Source organism: Dermacentor albipictus, chromosome 6, assembly GCF_038994185.2.
Source record: "Dermacentor albipictus isolate Rhodes 1998 colony chromosome 6, USDA_Dalb.pri_finalv2, whole genome shotgun sequence".
NCBI lineage: Eukaryota > Metazoa > Arthropoda > Arachnida > Ixodida > Ixodidae > Dermacentor > Dermacentor albipictus.
The window spans coordinates 121,708,702-121,731,921 of NC_091826.1; the positions used below are offsets into that span (position 1 = coordinate 121,708,702).

General features: G+C 47.3%; 1 protein-coding gene across 1 annotated transcript in view; it reads right to left on the reverse strand.

The window, feature by feature from the left end:
• LOC135913798 (salivary peroxidase/catechol oxidase-like) overlaps positions 1-23,220 on the reverse strand; it is a 223,110-nt gene that overhangs the window by 33,013 nt on the left and 166,877 nt on the right. The window contains exons 5-7 of the mRNA XM_065446489.1: positions 9,203-9,364; positions 7,515-7,765; positions 6,410-6,501 (exon numbers count right to left, since the gene is read on the reverse strand). Of these exons, the coding sequence (XP_065302561.1) occupies positions 6,410-6,501; positions 7,515-7,765; positions 9,203-9,364 (505 nt within the window). The remainder of the gene's footprint in view (positions 1-6,409; positions 6,502-7,514; positions 7,766-9,202; positions 9,365-23,220) is intronic.

The window sequence follows — 23,220 nt, forward strand, 5'->3', positions numbered from 1 at the left end:
CTGCTAATGACGCCATGTATCATTTTATGCTTCTCTTGCACCTATACTTAGGCTTTAAAAATACATTATTGGGTCTTACGTGCCAAAACCACGATCTGATTATGAGGAACGCCGTAATAGGGCACTTCAGAAATTTGTACCAGCTGCGGCGTTCTTTAACGTGAACCTAAATCTAAGTACACGGGTGTTTTCGCTTTTCGTCCCCATCGAAATACGGCCGCCGTGCCCGGGATTCAATCCCGCGACCTCGTGCAGTTCAACACCATAGCCACTAAGCAACCACAGCGGCTAATACTCATGCTTTGTCTGCGAGATTATTGTGTTGCGCAAAATGTCGGTGTATTTTTTGCGTTAAATGTATTCTTCCTATGCTGTATTCGCTGTCCCTGCCATTAGTATTCGGTCGTGGTCCTGGTCAAGCCCGTGTCGTGGCTTTTTGACTGAGTGCCCTGGATATTAGAACAAAGTTTAAATTTCATCTTGAATTCCAATGTTCTTGCTATATTCCAGCGTGCAAGCCCATATAATAGTGATCCTTCATGAAAGTGTTGTTTCAGGGAGCCCTCAAAACATCTCTTGAACGCAGGCTTCTTGTAGCCCTTCTCTGCGCCTCGTTCTCAGTTATTGTTTTCTGTGCCACTGTTGCAGGCTGCGGCGATTCCAAATGCAATGCTTCTTACAGCGAAGCTTTCTCTGCCTCTTCCTTCGACTTTCCCACTGCTGCTGGTGCTGTGGCTGCTGCTATCTGGCACATCGCGTCGGGGGTGGTTCCGAGGGTGTGTATACATGAGAGAAGCGAGTCAGAGAGGAAAGGTGACGCGAGGAACTCGTTAGGACCGCACCACGTGGCATGTGCACAATGCCCTCTCAAGAGGCTAATATGGCGACCACTTTAGTTTCTTGACAGCTGTAATTATCTGAGACTCCCCTCAAGAGCATTGCAGAAACAGCAGCAGAAACTGCAGCGCTTCCCTTTCTACCAACGTGCGAGTCCAGAGGGAACGTCGATAGAACAGTGAGAGGAGGAAAGAGCAGAGGCAGTTCCCATACAGGGGGGGGGGGGGGTTGACGTGAGAAGGCAAGGGAACCCTACTACTACACGACAGCGGTTGCGACGAAAATGGATAAGCTTAAGTTCAAGTTACAGTACAGTATGTTCCTACTATTTTCGAAAAATAAACCCCATGCAGATATGTTAAGCGGACAAATTATGCAGGGCGTGCAGAAGCAGAGCCGCATTAATTAAAGCGTACGATACAATCCAGGCGACACTACGGAAGCAGTCAACCATCAAATCAACACTTCTGTGCCCACTGCGGTAGCTTTGCGGCAGGCACGTACCCAGGGGGGGGGGCCCGGGGGGGCCCGGCCCCCCCCCCCCCCGAAATTAAGTGGCATACCCTCCCCCCCCTCCTCACCCACGCCACCACTCCTCACACATTCCTAAAGCGCCGCCAGATTAATATTGAGACTTGGCAGCTGTTCATCGGTCAGCCTTATGCTGCCTTTTTCACTCCTTTTAGATGGCGGTAGTTATCGGCATTTCTTGTAATGTGAAGGACAGTTTTCTCATAGATTCCGCACCCGCGCGACTAATTCGAGATGCGCTCAGTTGTCACCATCTATTCAACCGTCACGCGCATAGCTGTTGCTTTTGTTAGTTCAACCTTCTTTGTTTAGGCTGATCCTGGGACCAGGAGAGGGATGCGGCTGTTACTGAGCTGGTCTGTACTCTCATGGAACGGGTTGCGGCCGGAGAAAACACCAATTGCGTTTAACTTTTCCCTTTGCTTCATTATTTTCTTGAGTTACAGCTCGCCGCGACGCTGGCAGATCCCCGGAACCATATACACGTGATATGGGTTAAATAAGGTGGGAAATAAAATGATGTGAAAGAGCGTCCATCATGAAACCCTGCAATAACCCTTAAACCAATAAGCAAAATGACTGTCGCCAGTTACCTCGTCTGTTTTTCCTTAATTGTATGGCCTTTCCGTGCAAAATTGGAAACCGGAAACAAAAATCGCAAGGAGTTCAGAAATTAAGCGATCTACTAAGGGAGAGAGCCAACGCAACAACCAAACCGCAAGCAAAAGCGAATAATAAAAATGTTAACCGTTGTTTATGAGAATATTTATGGATCAACATCTTTTTATTTAAAAGGAAGTAGAGAAAACGCCGCCGGAAGTGGAGAATAATTACTTGCTTTGAATGACGCTTCTACAGTTATCGGTCGAACCGCCTCACGTAGCCACTTCTCTGCTGTGCTTATGTGGGTGTTTTTCTAACCTTTCTCGGTCAGCTCAGTACGTCTAGAATCGCAGAGTCCTGCGCTCTACGCGGTTGTATGGGACTGGCGGCCGCACAGCGTTACGCAATTCGCGGAACTGTCAAAACTGATCCACAAGTCGAAAATAACTGATATTCGAAACTATAACATGTGAAAGACTGAAGAAGCCGTAAAAAAATGAACGCAGCCTGAAATCAGTGAAAAAGAAACCTGGCATAGGACAAACCATGATGTATGCACTAAAAGATAAGAGGGATAATATCGTAAGCAATCTCGAAGATACAGTAAAGGCAGCGGAAAAATTCTAAGCTGACCTGTATACAGTACCCAGAGGAGCCACGATACCTCATTTAGAAACAGTAATGAACAGGATACAGAAACTCTCCTATAACTAGCGATGAGGTCAGAAGGGCGCTGCAAGACAAGAAACGATGAAGAGCGTGAGGAGAAGGTGGAATAACAGTCCATTTAATCAAAGATGGAGGAGACATAATGCTTAGAAAACTGGCGGCTCTTTATACGAAGTGTATATCGACTGCAAGGGTCCCAGAAAACTGGAAGAATGCAGACATTATACTAATCCACAAAAAAGGAGACGTTAAAGAATTAAAAAAATTATAGGACCATTAGCTTGCTCCCAGTATTATATAAGATAGTTACCAAAATAATCTCCAATAGAATAAGGGCAACACTGGATTTTGTCAACCAAGGGAACAGGCTGGCTTCAGGAAGAGATACCTTACAATGGATCACATCCATGTCATCAATCAGGTTATCGCGAAATCTGCAGAGTACAATAAGCCTCTCTATGTGGCTTATATAGATTACGAAAACGGATTTGATTCAGTAGAGATACCAGCAGTCTAAAGGCACTACGTAATCAAGGACTACAGAACGCTTACGTAAAAAGCTTGAAAAATATTGCTGCATGCGTGTGGTATTTGTTTGTTTGAACGAGGTGCGCGGGCGCCATCACTCCAGAAAAGAGGAGGAAGAACGAACTGGGCTCGCGCTGTGAATCTAACCGGTCAGCGCTGCAACCGTTGTGTATATATAGTCTGTAAATAGTTTCTGTAAATCTTTGATTAAATGGACTGTTATTCCACCTTCTCCTCACGCTCTTCATCGTTTCTTGTCTTGCAGCGCCCTTCTGACCTCATCGCTAGTTATAGGAGAGTTTCTGTATCCTGTTCATTACTGTTTCTAAGTGAGCTATCGTGGCTCCTCTGGGTACTGTATACAGGTCAGCTTAGAATTTTTCCGCTGCCTTTACTGTATCTTCGAGATTGCTTACGATATTATCCCTCTTATCTTTTAGTGCATACATCATGGTTTGTCCTATGCCAGGTTCCTTTTTCACTGATTTCAGGCTGCGTTCATTTTTTTACGGCTTCTTCAGTCTTTCACATGTTATAGTTTCGAATATCAGTTATTTTCGACTTGTGGATCAGTTTTGACAGTTCCGCGAATTGCGTAACGCTGTGCGGCCGCCAGTCCCGTACAACCGCGTAGAGCGCAGGACTCTGCGATTCTAGACGTACTGAGCTGACCGAGAAAGGTTAGAAAAACACCCACATAAGCACCGCAGAGAAGTGGCTACGTGAGGCGGTTCGACCGATAACTGTAGAAGCGTCATTCAAAGCAAGTAATTATTCTCCACTTCCGGCGGCGTTTTCTCTACTTCCTTTTAAATAAAAAGATGTTGATCCATAAATATTCTCATAAACAACGGTTAACATTTTTATTATTCGCTTTTGCTTGCGGTTTGGTTGTTGCGTTGGCTCTCTCCCTTAGTAGATCGCTTAATTTCTCAACTCCTTGCGATTTTTGTTTCCGGTTTCCAATTTTGCACGGAAAGGCCACACAATTAAGGAAAAACAGACGAGGTAACTGGCGACAGTCATTTTGCTTATGGGTTTAAGGGTTATTGCAGGGTTTCATGATGGACGCTCTTTCACATCATTTTATTTCCCACCTTATTTAACCCATATCACGTGTATATGGTTCCGGGGATCTGCCAGCGTCGCGGCGAGCTGTAACTCAAGAAAATAATGAAGCAAAGGGAAAAGTTAAACGCAATTGGTGTTTTCTCCGGCCGCAACCCGTTCCATGAGAGTACAGACCAGCTCAGTAACAGCCGCATCCCTCTCCTGGTCCCAGGATCAGCCTAAACAAAGAAGGTTGAACTAACAAAAGCAACAGCTATGCGCGTGACGGTTGAGTAGATGGTGACAACTGAGCGCATCTCGAATTAGTCGCGCGGGTGCGGAATCTATGAGAAAACTGTCCTTCACATTACAAGAAATGCCGATAACTACCGCCATCTAAAAGGAGTGAAAAAGGCAGCATAAGGCTGACCGATGAACAGCTGCCAAGTCTCAACATTAATCTGGCGGCGCTTTAGGAATGTGTGAGGAGTGGTGGCGTGGGTGAGGAGGGGGGGGAGGGTATGTCACTTAATTTCGGGGGGGGGGGGGGGCGGGCCCCCCCGGGCCCCCCCCTGGGTACGTGCCTGCAGGGAGATACCTATAGGGAAATGGGTAAGACAGTGAGACACAATTTCTCTAAAGCTATTCACTGCGTGCTTAGAAGAAGTCAAGCTATTAAACTGGGAAGGCTTAGGAGTAAATATCGACGGCAAATATCTCAGCAACCTTCGGTTTGCCGATGACATTGTTCTATTCAACAACAATGCAGACGAGTTACAACAAATGATTGGAGACCTTAACAGAGAGAGTGTGAGAGTGGGGTTGAATATTAATATGTAGAAGATGACGATAATGATAAATAGCCTGTCAAAGGAACAACAGATCAGGATCGCCAGTCGGCCACTAGAGACTGTGAAGGAGTACGTTCACCTAGGTCAATTAATCATAGGGAACCCTGATCATGAGAAGGAAATTCACAGAAAAATAAAAATAGGTTGGATCGCATACGGCAGACATTGCGAGCTCCTGACTGGAAGCTTACCATTATTATTGAAAAGTAAGGTGTGCAATCAGTGCATTTTGCCAGTGCTTACATATGGGGCAGAGACTTGAAAATGAGTGAAGGACCGCGCAAAGAGCGATCGAACGAAGATTGCTAGGCATAACGTTAAGAGAAAGAAAGAGAGCGGTTTGGATCAGAGAGCGAACGGGTATAGATGATAATCTAATTGACAGCAAGAGGACAAAATGTAGCTTGGCAGGTCATGTAATGCGCCGGTTAGATAACCGTTGGACCATTAGGGTTACAGAATGGGTACCACGAGAAGGAAAACGCAATCGAGGACGACAAAACACTAAGTGGAGCGATGAAATTAGGGAATTTGCGGGTGCTAGTTGGAATCGGTTGGCGCAGGACAGGGGTAAATGGAGATCGCAGGGAGAGGCCTTCGTCCTGCCGTGGACATAAAACAGGATGATGATGATGATGATGATGACGACGACGACGACGACGATGATGATGATGATGGAGGTGGTGGCCCCCCCCCCCCCCCCCCCCTCCCGAAAAAAAATCCTGGGTACGTGCCTGCTTTGCGGCTATGGCATTGCTAGTGGTAGAGTTCGTGGATGTGATCCCGACCGCGGCAGCCGCATTTCGATGGGGGTCGGCGAAATAGAAAACGCACGTGCACTTAGATTTTGGGACACGTTAGAGAACAGCATGGTGTCAAAATTAATCCGGAGTCTGCCATTACTGCGTGCCTCGTGTTTCGATTGTGGTTTTGGCACATACCATCCCATGTTTCAATTAAAGTTTAATACTCCTGTCACGATGTGATGTACCATGTGAGGCAACGAATATGCTAAACCCTCTCGACGTTATCAAGTATGGCGCACAACAACGATTCAAGCAAACACCTCTCCTTGTGTGTTGTGTGAGCTACGCAGACAAACAGCAATGGTGCACGCAAAGTAACGTTTAACATCAACTCACCACTCTCGTGTGAGACAAAACGTTGAAGAAATTAAGCTTTCGCCGTGAACATCACCACTAATTATCGTCAATCAAAGCAACCAGCACAGAAAGCTTCGCTTACACCGATTCCCACAGTGCGTGGGATCTGCATAATCTTTTCTTTCTCAATATGTCATCGCGCGCAGTAGCGAGAAAGTCAGAGCGAAGAGTGCCTACCTGGCCTCCTGGTACACAGTCTCGGCGTCCCAGCCGGGGTTCAGCTTCTTCAGTTCCCGGGCGATGCGGTTGTGCTGGCGAGCATACGCTATCTGCAGCAATTCATCGGACAGGGCACAAACGCTCTATTCAGCAATTTGGCACAAGTGCATAGAGTTTTTGGGCTACTCAGTTTTCGTTTTCCGGTGGCAGCTGTCGAGCTTTTATTCCGGGCCATTTCGTACAACTGCGCGAAAGGTGCCATCATGTGCAGTGTTTGTAAGGTGAGTATGAGGGGAGAGAAATGAAGAAGGAAAACTAGGGAGGTTAACCAAGGACGAGCCCGGTTGGCTACCCTACAGTTGGGGAAGGAGACATGCGTGAGGATGACTAGAAGAAAATCTTAAAAGAAATCGGTGTTAAAGCCGTCTAGGATTTAGCGAAATTATGCATACACCATTACGAAAGTCATTAATATTTCATGCGTAGATCTTAACAGTCGTCAGAAAGGGTTATAAATGCGGCTTAAGAAGTGTCGGAAAAACTCTATGCATTGCGCAAATTATAGCTGTAACAAATATGATAGCATCGTTCGCACGATATTGTGAACGGACGCTTTTCCTGTTTTAATCATAGAAAGGTGCCATTGTGGCTTTCGAGATTGGCGAGCGAGCAGGTGATCTCGGAGGCCTAGGCACGACTCGGAAGCCTCACCACCACTGAGAAAACATACACCGTGCCGGCTGCACGTAAACCTTTCGTAGAGTTTTCGACTGATTTGTTTGCTTACCCTCAGGAAGACATACGTACAATGTTTGGCACGCGGAATTGCGGCGCAAACTTAAAGCAATGCTTATTTTTTTTTTTGCGCTTTTGACACCTTGGAGGGAGCTTCCCCAGCTCTGTGTAGTTCAGCAAACCAACTACTTATAATTTGCAATTCAAATCATTTCAGTCAATTATCATTTGATTATTATTTAGGCAATGCACTCTCCACGGAGAGTAAAAGTTGATGTGCGCAACTTGTTGTTAATTTTCCTCGATTTGGAACGGTGTTTCCGCTTTATACGGGCTCAACGGACGGCGGTCCCGGCCAGCTAGTGGACGTCGGCGTCGGCTCGCCTACCTGGAGCACGGCGATGGCCGGCTGCTGGTTGACCCGGCCGTCGCCGGCTCGGAAGCAGAAGCGTGCCGTTTCGGGGTCGCTGCACCCGTCGCGGTCGGGCCTCAGGCTGCGGGGCAGCAGGCGCCCTTCGGAGAGCAGCATCAGCTCCATGCCCTCGGGGTCCCTGAGCGTGTCGTGCTCCAACTGGTTCGTGCCGTACACGTGCGAGGCGTCCAGGTAGGCGCTCTGCTGGTTCACAAATCGACGCTCGTCTGCGGTACGGATGGCAACAGTGCGGGCTGTTCGCGGCCTTCTCTGCAAGAACAGCGCGGCCCAGTGGTGCGCCCTCGGCGCTCTTACCGGGCACTCGGCCGTGGCCGCGCGAAGCCGTGCGAGTGCAAGCTCAGATGCGTTATAGTGTCCCGGTAATGCGCGTCACAAAGTCCATAGCTGCATGTGTTGGCCCAACATGCACGGAGTACGTTTCCCGCCCAACATCTACAGTCCTGCAAATGTTGGACCAGAACGCAGGAGCCTTGACCGCATTAAGGTCCCTATAGATAAAACAAGTTGTTTTATTTAAAGACGTTAGACCGCGTGGCATGACAGCGCCTTATAGCGGCGAGAAACGACAAGATAGGCGACAGTAAGCGCACGAACGCAGGTCGTGTGTACGCCTGAAGCGAACAGCGCAACGATGGCATTCGAACTGGAAATTAATTTTCGCCGCTTGCGTTTCTACTATCTCGCCTCTCCTCACCTTCATAAGGCACTGACATGCTATGCGGTCGGTGTTCGCGCAATCTGGTTAAAAATTTGCGAGTGTGTACGTATTCAGAAATGTACAACCAGCCTTTTCTGTGACTGTTAACGCCTCCCGCCGTTCTCGTGCAACAACAACAACAACAACAACAACAACAACAACAATGCCACGTTAATTGATCGGAACGGTGTGCTGCGCAAACGGGCATCTTTTTACAACGCCGAGTGAGACGCGATGACAATTCCGACGTGACGTAGTAAAGAGCGGTGAGGGCGAATGTCAGAAAAATAAGGGTACAATATGCCCCACCACTTGAGTCACGCGTGTTTTGTTTTCGCTCAGTTCGAGCCGATACGGAGTTTTTGTTTTTGTTTTAATTAAATGTGTGCGTAGGAGACATTGGCGTCATAGGTGATGCCTGCTTCTCCTTGCCGCTTGGGTAAACTGTACATAATGAAGATCGACTGACTGAAATAAACAGGCGCGGAAACAATAAAAAGAAATGTTGAAACCTGATAGTGCACAGTTCCCTTAATGTTCCAAGAATAAAATTATAGCGGAATCGCTTTCATTTCACTTATAGTTTAAGTAAGCACAGTCCTAAGTTGTAATAACCCATCAGGGACATTCAGTATACACTTCGCAGAACCGTTACGCTGCCTGCAGCACAGGGATATTTCCACATTACATAATTCGTGCAGCACATCTTATACCACTCTAGGAATTCGCTGCAATTCTCGATGCATCCGAAAATCACTTTAGGGTGGTGAATGAGAGCTTTTGCGATTTCGGTTGTTGTATACGGCCCAAATATATATTTCCCTTCTCCAGCGACAGCAGCCTTTAGTGCAGAAGGCGCACTCTGTCGCTTAATTTTAACCCTCACACCGCTTTAACACCTCGCGCTTTAATGTTAACGTGAGAGTGCATAGCGCAAGCAACGCACGCATGACTCCGCCGCAGTCGCTGCACCCCGAGGAGCGGACGAAGTTCATGCAGGACACGGACAGCGGCCCGTAGAAGGAGTCGTCGCCGGCCACGCTCACCGGGAAGCAGGACGGCGACCTCTCGCCCCCGTCGCCACAGCATTGCAGCAGGGACCCGTTGACTGCAGGGCGGCAGAGGGAGAGGGAGAAAGCGAGTAGTTCATTTCTGACCAGAAGAACTGAAACATATGCAGATCATCATCATCATCGTCATCATGGTCATCATCATCAACCAATTTTTTATGTCCACTGTAGTACGAAGGCCTCTCCCAGTGATTCTCCAATTACCCCTGCCTTTTGCTAGCCGGTTCCAAGTTACGCCTGCAAAGTTTCTAATTTCGTCTCGCCGCTTAATTCTCTGCCGTCGGCGACTGTGCTTCTCTTCGCACCAATTATGTGAGTCTAATGGACCCCGAGTTATGTGCCCTACGGACAATATGTTCTGCCCATCTCCATTTATTTCTCTTAATGGCGACCACAATATCGGCGAGCCCCGTTTCCACTCTAGTCAATCAACACCACCGTCTTCCTGTCTCTTAAAACGACGCATAACGATTTAGTTCCATCGCTCGTTGCGCGGCCATTAACTTATTCTCGAGGTTCCTTCTTAACATCCAAGTTTCTGCCCCATATGCTAGCACTCATAGAATGCAACGACTGTGCACTTTTGTTTTTATTGATGAATTGCTGGCTTTACTGCGTAGCCAACGACTTAAGCGAGAAGTGGTAGAAAGAAAAGGAAATGCAGGGTGTTTCCGTCTCCAACTTGTAATAACCAATTCCACAACCGCCATAAGGTCGATTGCTAATTCCAATCGTCACCGAGGGTTGAATGCATGGCGAATTTTGTATGTTTTTTTTTTTTGCGCAAGTATAGCGCCCGTATGCGAACGCTGCCAATGTACTTCACGTTCCCGGGGCCAACTCGCTGACAGCGTGGTCTCTCGAGGAGCGCTTTCTTGAGCAGGCCCACGTGTCTAATGGTCCGCGAGCGCGCATCGAATTAAACATTCAAACGGCGACCTGCGCGTTGCGCCTGCAAGACGAACGTCTGCGATTGTTGCGAAACTCAGGTACGGTCGCCGCGCGAAGCTGTTGGTGCGGCACCTGCTGTTGTTCTTCGCTGCTGGCAGGCTGCCAGCCGGTAGCGCCGTGAACGCGTGCTGTCCCAACAAGTGCGCTTCGAGGCAAGCCCGCCCGTTCTTGGAGGATTGCGCTTTTAAATCTGGCACCGGCATCGACAGCCTAAGGTGGCTCGAGCTCGACTTCTTTAAAATTTACGTTTTTAATTATTAGGCACGTGCGAATAGTAACATTTGAGACCGAATATACAAGACCAACCGAATAATGGCAGAAGCGAGTCGAATCGAATATCGAACACTATTCAAGTAGGTGTCGAATATCGAAGAGAAGTTACCACAAATAATAAAACGATGTTCCCACTGTAGTGTTCGTTACGTTTTAAAGGCACAAATACAACATGAGCAACAAATAAGCACATTCTCGGCATGCGTAAAATTCTTGGGAGAGTGTATGATAGCTGTATAACCGGCAAAGTGTGTCTCATTGAGCATGCGTGCGTGCGTACGTACGTACATACATACATACATACATACATACATACATACACACATACATACATACATACATACATACATACATACATACATACATACATACATACATACATACATACATACATACATACATACATACATACATACATACATACATACATACATACATACATACATACATACATACAAATGGGGGATATGGGAGAGTCATTTGTAATTTTCCCAGAATTTTTAAAAATCGCCTGTTCCAGATAAAATATTTGTAGCTATTGAGCTGCATTATGCAGAGACATACGTTACTTGCACGAGAAACCGGAACACATATTTACCTTATTGGAAAAAATAAATAATTCACTTCTTCATTTCTTACTCTGCGACACCTATTGCAATTTACGAATTGTAGGTGGTAAGTTGGCAAGGCGTATCCGCTTGCAAGGAATTTTCAGAATGACACCAGTTTGGAGGTATGTCCCATTAAGCTTGCCACGAAAATGCATTGACGTACCACATTTTAAAGAAAACGTTCGTTCATGCATTGAAGCAGAAGCGTAAGTGCAACGCCAAGGTAAGTGGGCCAAGAGTGCGCGAGTGGAACGAGCGCGTGTGCATCGAGAATAAAGTGGCTTGGCTCACGTATCTGAAGCGGAAACCTCTTCACCGCCTCCCCCCCCCCCCCACACACACATACATATATATTAAACGAGAGGAAGAGATTCGAGGGGCCGGGTTTTGTCATGTGTCAGAACCATATAAAGCTGGCAGACAATGACAAGTATAGCGTAATGGAAGTTAATTCTTTATTTTCATTAAATCATAGAATTTATAAATAAATGAAAATCAATGTTTACAGAAGAAAGAACTGGCCGCAGGTGGGACATGGTAGCACGTTTACAATAAAATCAGGAATAGCGCAACACAGGACGAGCGAGTAAACAGGACAGTTTCCTGTGTTGCGCTGTTCCTGTTTTTATTCTAAATATGAACCAACCAGCCCCATTGAACACCCTGCTAACGATAGCACTTCTTCGCATAACTCGTCCGAAGCTCTTACCCAACGAGCCACCGCGGCGCCGTTTTCCCGTCCACTTTTCTGGGTATTTTACGTATGCACACTAGTGTTAACCCTGGGAGTGTTAGCCAGCGCCACCACTCGCCGCCTTAGCGGCCGATGTAGAGAATCCTTTCTGCCGCGAGGCGTCACGTTGTGCGTGAACTCGTCCACTTTCGTGTACATTTACTTATGATTTCTACATTTCAAATAAATAAAGAAGTCATTTCCCTTATGGTTTCCTTGTTTTCATTGCCCCAGTGTCTTCATGCGGCGTCCGGGTGGTGGTGTGCTCCACGCGCGTGGTCGACCATAGAAAGCGGTGCGCCATGGCCAGAGCCTCGGTGTGCTCGGACTGCTGCCTTGAACAGTGCTACCGGCATTTGCAGCATGAGTTCCACGCATGCCCAATTTCGTGGCCTTGGAATTAACCGCCTTATTACATATGCTCGCGTGTGTTCTAACTGCTGGGGGGACCATTTGTCTGCGGCGCCACTAATGCCAGGCGACCGCTGCAGGACATCGTCGCTGCGCCCTGTTTCGGATTATGTAACACTTCTAGTAAGAAATGCTATCGTCTTTGTTCGAGAAAGTGTTTTTCCTTGAGGAAAATAAGTTAACGTTATCCAAGCGCACTAACGATTACTGGCATATTCCTCGATTCAGAACCAACTGCGGTGAACAAATAATACGCTCTCAACTCTCTACTCAGACTGAAAACGACAACATCCATGCAGGTAGCAGATCTAATGACATAAAATGAGTACGTAAATTTTGTCATCTGAATGATACAGTTTTATTATAGGTATAACCGTAAACCACAGATATTTTACTGTTTCACTTGCAAGTTCTTATGGTATTTTATGCATGAAATGCTTTTCGCTCCCGTTGTCGGTGACCTTCAAGTGAACTTGAGCCAAAAGCCAGAGCCGTTATCCGGGCTCTCGAATGAGAACATGCGGGGAAGTTGCTAGAACAAAACGAGATCACCCGGGCAGCCAGTCAAAACTTTAAAAAGTTGGCTCTCTGGCCCCAAAACCTTTCTACAGGACCGCGTTAAATACACTAGTTACTGACCAAACACGTTACAAAATTGTTGCGTCCAAGTTCTTCCTAATGTCTATTCACAATATCACTCAAGCTGTAGCTCCTAGTACGCTTAAGTTTTATTTGTCATTTACAGTATGGAGCGTTCAAAAGGCAGATACAGGGAACCGTATACTTCATTATCCTCTTTTGGCTCTGAGTGCTGAAAGCCAGCGGTCCGCGAGTTGCGCGGCGCGGGTTTCGCGTCGCCTCGAGAGATGGCGCCACGCTGCGTGGCGCCTCCTTCCGGCCCTTCCACCCGCCGCGGTGGCCTAACGGATGCGGTGTTCCGCTGCTAATCACGAGGTGGCGGGATCAAATCCCGGCCGCGGAGGCCGCATTTCGATGGAGTCGAAATGCAAAAACGCCCGTGTCTCGCACATTGGGGGCACGTTAAAGAACCGCTGGTGGTCAAAATTATTCTGGAGTCACCCACTACACCGTATTTCATTATCAAATCGTGGTGTTGGCACGTAAAACCCCAGAATTAATCCATTCATCTTCTAGCTGGGCAGTTTTTTCCTGTCGTGTTTCGCAGCTTGTCACGCAGCCTTCAGCGGGTTTTCTCCGTCTAGCTGGGCAGTTTCGACATGGACCAGTGCACAGTACGGCTTGGTGCGGTGTGGTGTGGTGCGCCGTGGCAGAGATGCACTACACCTATTTTAAGATTGTTGGGGTGCGAGTTGCGTTTGCTTTCTATATTTATATGATCGTGGATGCACAGGACTGTGCGCTGTGTATTTCTCACCTCGTGACGTCGTTTCTTTTCATTTGCCTACGACATATATATATATATATATATATATATATATATATATATATATGAATAGTCATCCATATTATAGGGTGGCTACATCTCTTCTTTTTATTTTCATATCAATAATAAAACAAGATTGTGGCTAGTATCATCTCGAACCAATCTAATTTGCCTGTTGCCATTTCCTGCTTCCATCTACTCTCGATTACGGGATAGCCGGTAATTTTTTGTTATGGTATGGTATTTGGAATGGTATTCCCATTCTATCTATAGGATTTGTATGGCATGGCACGATAACGTTGACAAGGTATTTGTGCTATGGTATGGCGTTTTTCTTCATTCTTTTCATCCTTTTATCGTTTTTTTTCTTCATCCAATAGTCATTTGAACCTGTCCGACATCTTATACATAAACATATGTGCACCCGTGAGCAAGAGTATGCGAACCTGTGAATGAAACTTGAAGTTAAAGACTGCAGTTCAAACTTGGCATTGTGAAATTACCAGTACACTTGTCAATTTCAATTTCCGTACGTTAATGACGAAGAAATACCGGTTTTTTCGGTGACCATGTGGTCCGTACACTTTTGGTTCCGGGTGTGCATTATGCGTGTATTCTGTATGTATCATGTGCGAAGCATGCTGAAAACGGTTATAGTTGAGCGCGATAGCAATGATACGCCGGCATTAGTGGGAGGCAGACGAAAAGTGCGGCCGTAGCTGTGGGAAGGTATTATTTTGTTTATCAAGTCGATGTTCCTGTGATTCCTGTTTTCCAAAGTGTTAAGGTATTTCTACGATAATAGCTACGTGTTTTCGTGGTTCCCTGTCCAAATGCTTTGGTATTTAGCCTGCAAAAAACAATACCAATCGGCTCGAAAACGAAACGACAGCCATGCGTGCGCTTTTGATATCCGAAGCAAGAAGAAAGCGCAAGTGTCTAATATAACAAATGCAATTTTAAGCAATAATTATGCTGTACTGAATAATAGTCGATTTCCGCACAGTATTCTCACACAATACATCCGAAGTACCAAGATTTCACCGCAAGACATCGCCACTTATTGACTGTTGTGACTTCCTTTGCCAATTTAAAAGTATGATACCTACTTAAATCACGAATGGCCTGCCGGATTACATCCCTACAAATCACGGTGACTTCATTTCCATACACCTCTCACGACGCATTCGGGTCGGTGCTCAGTCCCTTTAACACAAACATCCGATAGCTGATAGGACGAGATCCTCGCTGCCGACGGACCGCGAAATTTCAACAGCCACCCGAAGGTGAAACGACGTTACTCGCGGGAACACCGCGCGTACATAAGCTCGCCCTTCAGACAGCGGACGTGTGCCGCCAGATCTCGGCGTACGATAAGTGCTTTGTACACAGGAGCACACCGCTGCAATGCGCGCTGCCTAAGGTCGTGCACCGTTCATGCCTGTTAGGCGAACTCGATGCGATCGCTTCCGGCCCGGTCGCAAAGGCTAAGGGCGCGAGGAGGAAGGCGGTGAAAGAGAGAGAGAGAGAGTAAAAGATGAGGACGAGGGGAGAGAGTCTAGGCGAAACCGTTTAGGCGTAACTTGAAGCGCTGCCAAATCGGGCTCCACTGCCACGTGGCCCGTTGGTCTTGAATCCAGGTGGTCTTGAATCTGTGCGAAGAGTTGGGCGCAGACGAGGTCGAAGCGCGGCGCGATGCTGCACAAAGGGCGAAAGCCTGAAGGTATAGCGGCAAGGTGTTTCGAAAGCAATTATCGAGGCGCAGGCTTTGGCGCGAATGCTGCAAGCGGTCTTTCTTGAAGTCCGTCTTTAAAAATACAGAAGTACACCCATTTGAATCGACAAGAAGTGCTCAGTGCATATACACGAAAGGAAGCCGCAAGGCAGGCAGATGCACTTCTCTCTCATCAGTACCAAAAGAAAAAGGAACGATCTAAACAGCAGCCTAAAGATATCTTGTTCTCGTCATTTTTACCACTTCTTGTGAACATAGAGTAGTTCCCAGGTACGTAGGGTGTCAAGATCATTTTCACTGGCAGAGGCAAGCAATTAAGGCTTGCGCGCACGCGCGCGTGTTTGTGCGTGTACAAACGATTACGCATTTGCAAGCGCAATATTCCAATTACCATACGACACAGCCGCTTTGCGCTCGTAGTACTTGCACTGTGTGCTGTCGAAGAACGATTCCTATCGGCATCATCTCGTGCGCTCCACTTCTGCTCCGAGCTATGCGCAGTCAATTGTAGTGCCGTGATGCACTGTGGCCGCGATCAGAGCGCCGTAATCTGATTTGTTTTTGATCAGCCGCTCATTCTCTCGTTGCACCTCCTCTCCCTCGCCTTTTCTCCTATACCCTGCTCTTTTAGGCCATAGAGGTAGTTTTGTATTAACAAACGCTGCATTCATTCATTCATTCATTCATTCATTCATTCATTCATTCATTCATTCATTCATTCATTCATTCATTCATTCATTCATTCACTCATTCGTTCGTGTTGCTCTGAGTGACGCACACCCTCTATGTAGGATTGATCAAGGATCGCATGATACTCAGTCAGTCAGGTACTCACTGAGGGCTTGCGATACGAATGTGTTTCGCTTGTCGTGCTTGCAAATAGATTGCGCTAAGAACAGCGTCTGTTTGAAGTCACGCAGTGTCTATTGATTTCTATGAACTTTTCGAGCGTCTCCTAGTGAATGCTGGCTGCAGACTTGCGGGGGGAGTCCCTTAGCAGAGTCTCGGAGTTCGCAGGGCTTATCGCGGGGCGCAACTGAGCCGCGGCTATTCGTGCCCCGCACACCGGTACCGGCGAGTGGAGCGAGGAGGGGGGACAGCGCGCATACGCGTGTAGAAAGGAGGGGCCGAGCCAATAACGGTCCGCGCGCGCCTACGTGTGCGTCGGCGACAAACTGCGACCTTGGACAGCCTCGCGTTTGACCTTCGCTGCAACTGTAGGTCAATAAATTCTTAACATTCAATAAGTGGAGCACTCTTAATCCGAAATTGAAGTCACATAAATAGGTGAAATATTGTCAAGCAGCATATTCTCGCAAAAGAAACCATGAAACACAAAGATGGCACATAACTGTCGTTAATGCCAAGTGGATCGTTCTCAGCACGTGACTTTCTTGCGATCTCTCCTCGACCCCTGTCTGTTACTCGAGTAGCGAGCACTAGTCGAGCCGCAGACTCGACATTGAAGGAATATCAATCGAACAAGTAACTGATAAATGCACAGCAGCCACGCTATTGATCTTATGTGTAGCATTAGCACGTACTCGTCCATGCAGTATAATGAAGAACACATTCGGACCCACTTCATTTTTCTGCCGTGTTGTTTGTTTCTTCTTGTTTTTCGTTTTTAATGGCCAAATAAGAGTCAGCCTTCAGCGACCTCAAGGTCAGGTGTCTTTCGGAGGCTGTCGATCATCTCTACAACCTGACAAACGAACAAACAAACAAAAAATCACGCAGAAACTCCTCTCAGAGTTGTCTAAGTATGCGTAAGCATTGTGCTACTTGCTCATCTCCACGCAGCCCGGTGTCATTACCAATGTTGTGAAACTTGATCCAACCAGTATAAGTGACAGCGCTGTGGCGACACGAACTGCTGCGGACGGCGGCACAAGGTGAATTGGTGACGCAAGCAAACTACTGCAGGTAACTGCGCCAGGTGCGCTGATGATGGTCCGCTCATTGTGAGCCGCTATAGCTCTTCAGCACCTTAGCCATCCGCGGCATTCCAAAACATACTGTTCTGAAAGTGGCCTGTCGTCAAGGCGTGCCAACGCGGTCGCTAGTGACAGCCGGTGCGCGCTCTATTGAGGACAGTGGCAAAGTACGTGTTCGATAGTCTCCTCGCCGCTGCGACATGAACTGTCGTCGCAGCGAAAGTCGGTCAAGGCTTTGTTGACCTTTTTACGTGACAGCGGCTTATTAGAAAGATTATAATGACCCCATCCGTCCCTTTTCATCTTTTTTTTTCACACGCTTTTATTTTTGTCACGCTCTTCTTTCAGTCATTATTTCCCCTTTCCCTTCCCCTAGTGCAGGGTAGCAAACCGGATGTTCTAACTCTGGTTAACCTCCCTGCCTTTCTCTCATTTGCATCTCTCTCTCTCTCTAGCCATCCGCGTCCAACCCTTATCAACTGTGACCAACTGCTGCACTACGGCGGCGGCCGCACACGCCCCATCTTGAACGCGATCTGCGACGGGGACAGCGCGCGCCGAGTGCGGATAGCTTCGTGTGCGCGGTGTTGTCGCCGCTTAGTTCGCGTCGAAGCGAGAGGCGGCACAAAGGCGCGTTCGCTCGCTGCTGCGGGCCCTATGTTGACAGCGATCGCGTTACGTGACGGACGGATGGGTTTCCCCGTTGGTTAGGCATACGAATGCTTACGCATTTAGACAAGCACGACGGGGAGCACTCACTTTGCTCGCTCGTCACAAGAAGCTGGAAATGGCTCGCGCCCTCAGCTTGGACAGCGGTTGCACGACCAACAAGAAAAAGGCGTGCGAAAGAAATGCTTGCGGTAAATACCGCTTGCTACTTTTATAGCGCGAGCCGAAATCCGCGTTGCCGTAATAAGGTGCCAGTCTGCTACTCCTCGCGCCAATTTTCTTTCCGCACGTTGTGAAAAGGATCAAAGTAGCGTAAAAGAAACAAGTACAATGAAGGACACCGGATAAGTATCATTGTGTTGCGTTTTTTTTTCGTTTAGTCCTTCGAAATTTGTCTTAAACAGCTCAGCCGCTCAACCACGTCGATTCCCGTAGACGCATATTGAAATATTTCTATCGCATGAAAATATTTCACCTGTAAAGAAACAAAAAGACGCAGAGAGAGACAGAGAGAAACAGAAAATTGAAGAGATAAAGAGCGAGACGCTGAAAAGCAGACCAGTGGCACTGTTTAGGCAAATTTTTGACAGCCGTTGAAGCTATATAGTCGTTGTTCAGGCCTATTTTCTTGGCATACATCTGAAGCACTCTCAAGATTTCTTGCAAGTGCCTATACACGAAAATATTGTGCCATCTATGTGAATTCCATTAAATAGCTTCCTTTCAGTTCTTCGTAAAATCGAGCAACAGCGACACCTGCTCTTTCTCTTACTTTTTTTTCACACACTTAAATTATTATCCAACAAACAACGGTCCATGCGCTTCTTCTGACAGGCTGAAAATTGGTTGGCCTTTCAGAGTGGCCTGCGCACAATAAACTGCGCGTTCTTCGTTGTACACGCTCTTCACGTACAGCCGCGCCTCGTGTCCATCGTACGGTCCGTTATCGTATCCCGTGTACATCACGTAAGAGTCGCACGTCGCGAACAACGGGCCGCATTCCACTTCGACGGGAAGCGATGGATTCCGGACGCGTGCGGCGTTCGCGAAATGCGCGCGCGGACCGTGATGGTGGTCGGCGACGGCACCGCAAGGATTGCGGCACTTCTTCGAGCCCGCTGAACGTCTCACGCACGACAGCGTGGGGCTGGGCGACGCGTGGCGCCTGAAAAGTAATTGCGCCAGCCCCCGCCTCGGAATCGGGCACAAACGACGTTGAGCAAGCACCGAAAGCCTGCCTCGGGCCGGTTTCGTTTGCGTAACCAACGGCGAGCCCTTAGCCTCTGGGAGGCGCGGACGAGCTTTGCATCTGGAACGTAATTACACGAGCGGGTATGGCGAGTGGGTAGGTGACCGTTCGCCGGAATTTAAAGGCGTGATTTTCCTTACAAGGAGTACGAAGAAGAAGCGCACGCTGTTTCTTCTGATGTTTCAAGCCGCGCATGTAGGGAGCTTTTGTGAAGCGAAACTTTATTTGCTTCTTCGCTTTTTTGTGATTTCTTGTTGCTTGTATCCTGCTGTCTTGCCTGTTATGCAACTTGGGCCACTGGTTAAGTGCCACTGGGTAATGTGCCGGAAAAAAGCAACAACTTGGGTTGCTCAGTATATGCAAGTGGGCCGATGCTACTGGTTACGCGAAAATTCTCCCGCAATCTCTCAAAGCAATGCTGCGACAAATAATCGACGCCCTGCAGCTGCTAATGTTTGGTTTAAATGCGCCAGTGGCGTTAACATCGGCAAAAATCATGAAAGGAACGGACAGTCTCCTGGCTACACTGCAGTAATTTCGACTTCTGCCCGCGAAGGTGACTGTGCTGTGCTGTGAAGTGTACACCTACGCGTTGCACAGAAGCAGTATGCTGCGGAGCCCTCATCATCATGATATTCAATACAACCCCTCCGCCCTCCCTTCCTTTTCATATCCTATATATTTGTTACTTCTTCAAACTCCTTCCTCAGCGTTAAGTAGCAGGCTAGAGGCACTTTACTGAGGCCACCTCTCCGCCTTTCTGCCATTAAATATTATCCCTCTCTCTCCATCAATCTCCTAGAATACGTATGTACCACTGGGTCGCTGCAAGAATAAGTAAGCCGAACCCTAGGGGAAGAAAGAGGAGAAGTAAATAAGTATCAGTAAACATTGGGAAAAGCTTCTCTTACCACCGATTAACCGGTATACGTAGGGTCCGCAGATTTCTTAACTAAACACTTTGCCGCAAGTACTGTAATTATGAATTGTATCCGGTGAGCTCGGAAAGAATATCCACCTATAAAAAATTCTGTACCTGATACCAGGTTCCAGATATGCGCTCTCAAAATATGCGAGGAAGCGCATCGGTTTTCTTCTTCAACGGTGATTTTTGATGCTTACGGACGGTTAGTCATGGGGGGTATTTTTCCTTTTTCCGCGGGCTTTCATTATAAGGTGGAAGAAATAAACGTGCAATAAGTGCCTGGCTTAAAACATGCCAGTCTTATGTCAGTTTTCTACAAACAATTCTTTTACAGCAAGTCATTCAGAGCAGTAATTAAAAATGAGCTGATTGCAATTATTATTAAATTGAATGGCATCAACAACAAGGTCTATTCGACTGCGAACAGTTTGCGTTTGGTTATCTTTGCGTAGAATGGCCCGTCTTTTTGAAAACGCGATGTATGGTAGCTGGGACACCCCGTATATATAGTGCAACTATGTAATGCCAACGTATGCCATTGGCTTCGAGAGATTCTAAAATTCCTTACAGTGAAACTGGACAACTTTCGCACCTGTCGATCCTTACACTAATCTCCCTGGAACGATGCGATTACCTATGATTAACTGGAATGACTCTCACTCGTCTTCTATCTGACCCAACGTGATATCTTTTACATACTGTGGTTTTAGTTATTTATAGATTTCTTATGGTGTTGGAACTATTGGCAATAAGCATTTCAAATGTAAAATAATTACAACCTTAAATTGTTTTATGTATAGGCATATAACTACATAAAAGCCGGTATATCCTCTTGAATACGAAGACCAGCTCAGTGACGTAATTGCTTTCCAAGTGTGCTCTTATTACTGTGTTGCGAACGTGAAAGAACGATTTCAGGTTAATATACCACGATACTTACCATACCATTTATATACCATGGAATTGTTAGATGCCAGAAGCATCATCTCCATGTGCATCGACAAACTGACTCTCTACTTGTGTTTGATAAGGAATAAACTGCTTTTTTTTGCATAAACACACAGTTGGAAATGCCAAATTACGTAGTGGGTTGCTATGTTGACGTCGATTCCAAGATTTAAACGTTCTTTCGTCGTATTCGAGACACACTTCATGGTCGCTATTTGTCGCCTATGACGACAGAACAGCCTTCACCAAATGATTGCCAATTTTCTCAAAAGGAAGATATTAATAAAGGAAAAATGAAACATCCACACAAACGTAGATAAGTGCTACAAAGGAAAACCATGCGGGTTCTTCGAGAAAAAAGCTTCTAAATTGAAGCAAAATTCGTTCTGGTCCGGCACTCGAACCCGGGACCACCGCCTTTCCGGGGCAGCCGCTCTACCATCTGCGCTAACCAGGCGGCTAGCAGTCCTTTGTAGCACTTAGCTACGTTTGGGTGAATGTCTCATTTTTCCTCTATAAGAGAGAGAGAGAGAAAAAGCAAGGATAGGAAAGGCAGGGAGTTCAACCAGAACAGCATCCGGTTTGCTACCCTACACTGGGGGTGGGGGAAAGGGGAATAGAAAGAGGAAGAAAGGGAGAGAGTAAGCACTGAGTACGTGTGGGAGGGGCACCATACACAAGGACACTATATATGGTCTCTTAAGCCTGTGCACTTCAAGTACTGCGCTAGTGCACGAATAGCTTTTTGAGCCAGTGACGGGTGTGGCCACGGTCCGAGTATCTTTGACTCGGTGAACGGTCTCGAGTATAGTCGGCGTAAAGTTGCCCGCAGAGAGAGGCGTTGGACATCGTAGCGAGGGCAGGTACACAATAGGTGCTCGATGGTCTCCTCGCACCCACAGGAGTCGCACATCGGGCTCTCGGCCATTCACATACGGTAGGAGTACGCGTTCGTGAATGCCATTCCCAGCCACAAGCGACACAATAAGGTTGTTTCGCCGCGGGAAAGGCTATATGGCAGTTGTAGCCGTAGCGTGGGGTCCAGTTTACGTAATCTGCAATTGAAGGCAGTTGAAATCCAGAGATCTTGTGACTTCTTGCGTGCGTGTAGGCGAAGTTCTCTGGCAGCGTCCGACTTCGCCAAAGGTGTTGGACGCGTCTTGGTATCTGCGTGGGTACACCGGGCAGCCTTGCCAGCTAAGTTGTTGCCGACGATGCCACAGTGAGCAGGGATCCATTGAAATATAATGTGGTGTCCTCTTTCCAGAGCATGGCGGTGTACTTACCTGATGTCAGACATCACCTGCTCGTAAGTTCTGTGACGTAATTCAGACTTGATGCTGTGAAGGGCTGCCTTAGAGTCACAACATACGACCCATTTCTCTGTTGGCTCTTCGGTGATACATCATAGCGGCATGGAGAGCTGCAAGTTCTCCCGATGTAGATGTAGTCATGTGCGACAATTTGAATTTAACTGTAACGTTCTTGGCTGGAACGACGAATGCGGCAGCTGAGCTAGTAGGTGAGGTCGAACCATCGGTATATATATGAATGTGGTCATGATACGTCGGGTGCAGTAATAGGAGCGTAAGTTGCTTCAGAGCCGGCGCTGGATAATCGGACTTTTTTATAATTCCAGGAATAGCAAAATTCGCTTGAGGCTGTCGCAGGCACCACAGGGGAGAGGAAGGCTTCGCCGCCGGTGTAAAAGATGCCGGTATGCACTCTTGATCAGCGCTAATCACTCGTGAAAAGGTCGCTTCAGGTCTCTCGGCTGGTAGGAAGGCCAAATGATGGTCGGGGATCCTTGACAGATGGCGAATGTGCGCTCTGAGAGTCGACAGCTACATGTGTTTGGATTATATGATCTCCCACGATGGCGATTGTTGCTGCTGTTGAGGTGCACCGAGGCAGCGCTAAACACTTGCGTAGGGCTTGACGTTGTATGCTCTCCAAGGCGCGAAAGTTCGTCTTGCATGCATTTGACAACACTGGTAGGCTGTAACGTAGGAGTACGAGAAACAAAACCCTGTACAGAATGGACTGG